The sequence below is a fragment of the Amaranthus tricolor genome, chromosome 10 (genome assembly GCF_026212465.1).
Source record: "Amaranthus tricolor cultivar Red isolate AtriRed21 chromosome 10, ASM2621246v1, whole genome shotgun sequence".
Taxonomy (NCBI): Eukaryota; Viridiplantae; Streptophyta; class Magnoliopsida; order Caryophyllales; family Amaranthaceae; genus Amaranthus; species Amaranthus tricolor.
This window is the reverse complement of record NC_080056.1, coordinates 24,069,217-24,074,531: the sequence shown is the minus strand read 5'-3', so window position 1 is coordinate 24,074,531 and position 5,315 is coordinate 24,069,217. Positions and strand designations below refer to the sequence as shown.

General features: G+C 40.8%; 1 protein-coding gene across 1 annotated transcript; it reads left to right on the top strand.

Annotated features, from left to right (window-relative positions):
- Positions 1–710: 710 nt before the first annotated feature.
- Positions 711–1,064, top strand: LOC130824989 (uncharacterized). Its single transcript, XM_057690014.1, has one exon. It carries the CDS (start codon positions 711–713, stop codon positions 1,062–1,064), a length of 354 nt encoding a protein of 117 aa, XP_057545997.1.
- Positions 1,065–5,315: the final 4,251 nt, after the last annotated feature.

Sequence of the window (5,315 nt, the reverse complement as noted above, 5' to 3'; positions counted from 1 at the left end):
TCAATCATGTTTTCTTTAATTAATTCTTGTTTTGTTGCAATTGATATGTGTGAGTATTTTTTTAATCTAGGGTTAGATGGAACCCGAAAAAACTTCAAAGTACCAGAAACTTAACTAGGTGGTCTGAAATGCCTTTGAATAACATTCTTGAGGTGGAGTTGTTTGATGTTTGGGGTGTCGATTTAATGGGTATGTTTCCTTCTTCTTACGGGAACAAGTACATCTTGATCACCGTAGACTATGTCTCCAAATGGGTGGAAGCCATTGCCACCCCCACTAATGATGCAAGAGTAGTAGCTCGGTTCTTCAAGAGAGTTATTTTCCCTCGTTTTGGGACACCCCGTGTGTTGATTAGCGATGGAGGGTCACATTTAATAGAAGAGAAGTTCAAGTCTATGTTGAAAAAGTATGGTGTGCATCATCGTGTAGGTTTTTCATATCACCCCCAAACTAATGGGCAAGTAGAGATCTCTAACCGTGAAATCAAGTCCATCCTAGAGAAAACGGTCGCAAGATCAAGGAACGATTGGGCTAACAAGTTGGATGATGCTTTATGGGCGTACCGAACTGCTTTCAAGACTCCCATCGGTACCACTCCCTATAGATTGGTGTACCGAAAAGCTTGCCATCTCCCCGTTGAACTTGAGCATCGCGCTTATTGGGCTATCAAGGCCCTCAACTTTGATTTGCATGCTTCTTGAGAAGATAGAATGTTACAAGTTGCAGAGTTAGATAAGCTTCGCCTTGATGCATATGAAAGTTCTATGTTATACAAGGAGAGAACCAAGAGATGGCATGACAAGCACATTCAAAGGCGTGAATTCAAGGAAGGAGAACTAGTCCTATTGTTCAACTCCCGTCTCAAGCTATTTTCGGTAAAACTCAAATCCAGGTGGTCTGGACCATTCCAAGTCACCAAGGTCTTCCCTTATGGTTCTGTAGAAGTTTGGAGCGAGGGGAGCGATACATTCAAGGTGAATGGGCAACGGTTGAAACATTACCGAGCTGGAGTACCCATTCAAGGGAACCAGGTTTATAACCTTTCCCTTCCTTCTTCCTACTGAGTTGTTGAAGGAAGTCTAGCCATAGACTATAAATAAAGCACTTATTGGGAGCAACCCAAGTTTGTGAGTTGTTCTAATTTAGATTTTTTGTGCTTTGTATGCTTAGTTAAAAAAAAAAAAAGAAAAAAAAAGGAAAAAAAAGAATAATAATAAAAAAATTCTGGAAGTTAGCTAAACCTGGTTGGGTTTCCTTAAGGACCAGGTCGGGTCCGAGCACACTGCATTTTCACTAAAACTAGGTTGCACAGAAACCCGGTCGGGTTTCACTAAAGACCAGGTCGGGTCCGTGAGGCAGCAGAAAAACAAAGACTCTGAATTTCAGCAAACCCGGTCGGGTTCAATGGGATATCCGGACGGGTCTTTGAACGGCTGTTTTAAAATCCGCTTTTCCCTTCTCTTCTCTTCCACTTTCCTCCATACCCATTCTCAAGCTTTCTCTCTCTAAATTTCACCATCTACCCCTCTTCAAAAATTCCACCAAAACACACAAAAACTCCATCAAAGGGCTCCCCTTCCTCTCTTCTTCAACATCCATCCTTCCATTTTCACTCAAACCCTAACTTTCTCTCTCCTCACAAAGGGCTCCATTTTCTTTAAAACTCAAGGATGTCAAAGAGGCAACGATCTACAACTCGTGGAGCATCATATTCTCGCGGAGGAAGCCGTCAACCACCAATTCCTTCCGACCCAGAATACCCCGACATCATCTTTCGAGATGAGCATCAACATAAGAAGTTTCTTCAGGTTAAGGTACGGGCTATTCTTCCCTCACGTTTTTTCTGTCATGCATCTTTAAGAGAACTTGGAATTTACAATGCTATGTCAAATCTGTGTACTGCACTGAATTTCACTACTATGTTCAACATGTATTATAATTCTCACCCTACATTAGTTTATGAATTCTTAAGTTCTTGTGAGGAAGCAGTGTTAAATGGTGTACATGGCATGTCCTTCTATTTGTTAAATGTTGATCGTTTTTTGTCTTGTGCTGAACTTGAAGAGCTCTTTGGGCTAGATCCTGATTGGGGGCTTTTGAAGGTGCTTCAGGTCAATCTGCTTATGTAATTTGGAGAAAAATAACCGAAAAGCAGGAATTTGACCCAAAGCATCTAACAATTGCGAATGTGCAACACCCGGTGTTAAGAATTTTCCTAAAATTTCTATCAACAACTTTGTTTGCCCGGCATGATCATAGTGCATCTAGGTTAAATCATATTGCATTCTTGGCTCACGCTCTTAGGAGCAATGTCGATCCTCACCATGCACTTCCTATGAAAATGGTGAAACATTTGACAGGTTAGTCAGAACTTTTAATTGGTGGTATTGTCACTTGCATTGCCGTCCACTTTGGTTTTGTAGACTCTGTTGAAAGGCACCCTGATGCCTTGCTCACAACCGCTTTCCTCAAGCATGCCAATTATATTACGGACCAAACCGATCCTTTTCTTTGGCATGTTGGGAGAAGAACAATTGTTTTACCATCGAAAAACCTTCCCCCACTTTCCCCTGATTTGCCTCACTACTTGTTATTTCCTCCTGCTGGTTTTGTGGTTGAGGAGGAATACGATCATTTGGCACAAGAGGACTGCGAGGAAGAGGAGGACATTAATGACTTCCATCAACCTCATGACCCTCCACTCCATCCAAATATTCCTGCAATCCCTCCTTCTTATAACCACTTCCAGCGCGCCGTCATGACCCAATTTGCTAACATGAACACCGAGCTAGATGACGTTTCCCAGCATATGGCTCAGTTAGAGCTTGACCAACGTCGAGCTCTTGAGCCTATTTACGGCCAATTCTATCAAACCGGTGTGTTTCCTCCAGGGTTTTCTCAACACCCTTTTTGGTTTGACCCCACTAGATGGGGAGGTCCTTCCGGTTCTGGAGGTGGTAGTTCAGGCCAGTGATCATTAATTTGATCTTGTGCCAAACACTGAGGACTGTGCTTGGACTGGCTTGGGGGGATAATGACTTCCCACTCACTCACTCACTCATGCAACTGCATAATTTTATTATTTTCAGCATATAGAGTTAGGTTTTATTTCTCGCATGCATACAAAAAAAAAAGAAAAAGTGTTATGGCTTGATGAGAATTGTTGGAATCTCCTGTATATGAGTAACACTGTCTTTTCCCCTAAAATGAATTCTGCAAAATGTTTTGACTGGTATTTGGCATGTGATACTGTTATTTGGATGTCAGAGGCAAACCGCAGACACTCCTAATTTGAGAACCAGTTAAGAGGCATTTAATTGCCTCATGAGCATGAGTAGGTTAGCTGGTAAGTAGGCCTAATCAGATGTGTGTGCATTATCTAATAGTTGCGAGAAAAGAGATTTCACTCCCTACTGTCCCTACTAGGTCTCATACTTTTAGCACGACCAATAACCTTAGCCAACGTCGCTCCCATTATTAGCCTGAATTGATTCTCTTGGTAGTTGAAGTCTATTTCGAAGGAGAAGGACAGCAAAGTTAAAGTGAAAGTCTTTAGATGTTGTTTGTATTGGAGAGATCTTTTTGTCCTTCTAAACACATGAGTGTGAGAGTTGGGAAAGAAACACTGCTGGGGGATGGAAGTAGTCATTTTTACTACTTCGGTGTATGTAATGAGTCCTAAACTCATCGACAATGGAGTGGTGAGTTGCCCTGTGAGTACCTCCTCATTTGATTTATGATGTGTTTACGATGGCCTTAACTGGTTACCTTTTGGATGAATCGTGAAAGCTTGATTGCGCTATGATATTCCGGATTGATGTTGAGTGCGCCTAAATGCCAAGTCATTTGAAATTGCTTTTAAATGAATTTCGAAAACTTTTAGGGAAGAACTTTGTTGACCTATATGACCTCCACTTTTCTTTGACGGTCCATTTGCTTGGGGACAAGCAAGGGTTTGGCTTGGGGGAGCTTGATGTATGCACTTTATACTATATTTTTATGCTTCGTTCCCTTGCATTTTATAACATTCTAATGTGTGATTCGCATTTTCCATGTGGTTTTACGCTTGGTTGGAGTTTTTTGTGTCTTTGATTATTTCAGGCCATTCCACTCCACTCTCGTATTGGAAGCGGATCACTTCTGAGCATTAGGATGCGTGCTTCAAGATTTAGCAGAGTTCGAGACCGCACTACGGCACTTTTGTGAGCTCACGGGTCCATTCGGATATGCTTTCAGTCCCGTTTAGTCTCGTTTATACTTTTTCCGCGTTCTCATGTAGAAAAGTTAGCACAAGATGATGGGCCCGGGCAGGTATATTCATACCCGGGCGATTTCAAGCAAGAAGTAGGAATGTAAACCTACAAGCCCAGGACCCGGTCGGCTATACTCTAAACACGGTCGGGTCTGTCTAAAATCACTTGCATAAATATTCAATACACGGACCCGGTCGGGTCTTTGCTCAAACCCGGTCGGGCTTTGCCTAAACCCGGTCGGGTGCCGCAAATTCTGCTCTCTGGAAACCCTCAACACACGGACCCGGTCCGGTGTTCTAGAAACCCGGTCCGGTCCTGCTTTAATAACCGTTTTTCCGCACAGTTTTCTTATTTAATCATTAGGGAATGTAATAGAACGGGGGTTGAACATTTTCTCTGCTTTTTAGATACAATTAATTCTTCATTTATGGGGAGAAAGAAACTTTGTAACTTTCAATTACTTTCGTTCGTCATTTGGTATTCGATTTCAAGTATTATTTCTTTATCCTTTTCTTGTTATTAATTTCAATCATGTTTTCTTTAATTAATTCTTGTTTTGTTGCAATTGATATGTGTGAGTAGTTTTTTAATCTAGGGTTAGATGGAACCTTAGCCATGATGTTAATGAATTATTGAATGCCAATCCCTTTTTGTTATGCCTAATCCTTGTTCATGCTTGGTTTTTTATGCTAGTTAACTTATGTATTTTCAATAGAAATTTTAGAAATTGTGGTTAACAATTTATTCAATTGCTAACGAAAGTTAGAATTGAATGAATTGCCTTTTAGATCAAGGGCTTGATAATCTTCATGAAAATAGATAGATTTGATTGTTGGATCTTATAGAATACTATGTTCAATGTCATTACTATACTTGATTCCATGAAAATAGGTTTGATTGTATGGTTGTCAAGCCAATAGTCTTTGAAAGAAGTTATTAGTATCTTTAATGGTGTATTCGTCCTATTGAACTTGGTTACGACTGTTGTAGGGGTAGTAGGATATCATTGTGATCATATCATGCTAGTGGGGAAGTTTATCCCTAGATGTTTTAATATCATTG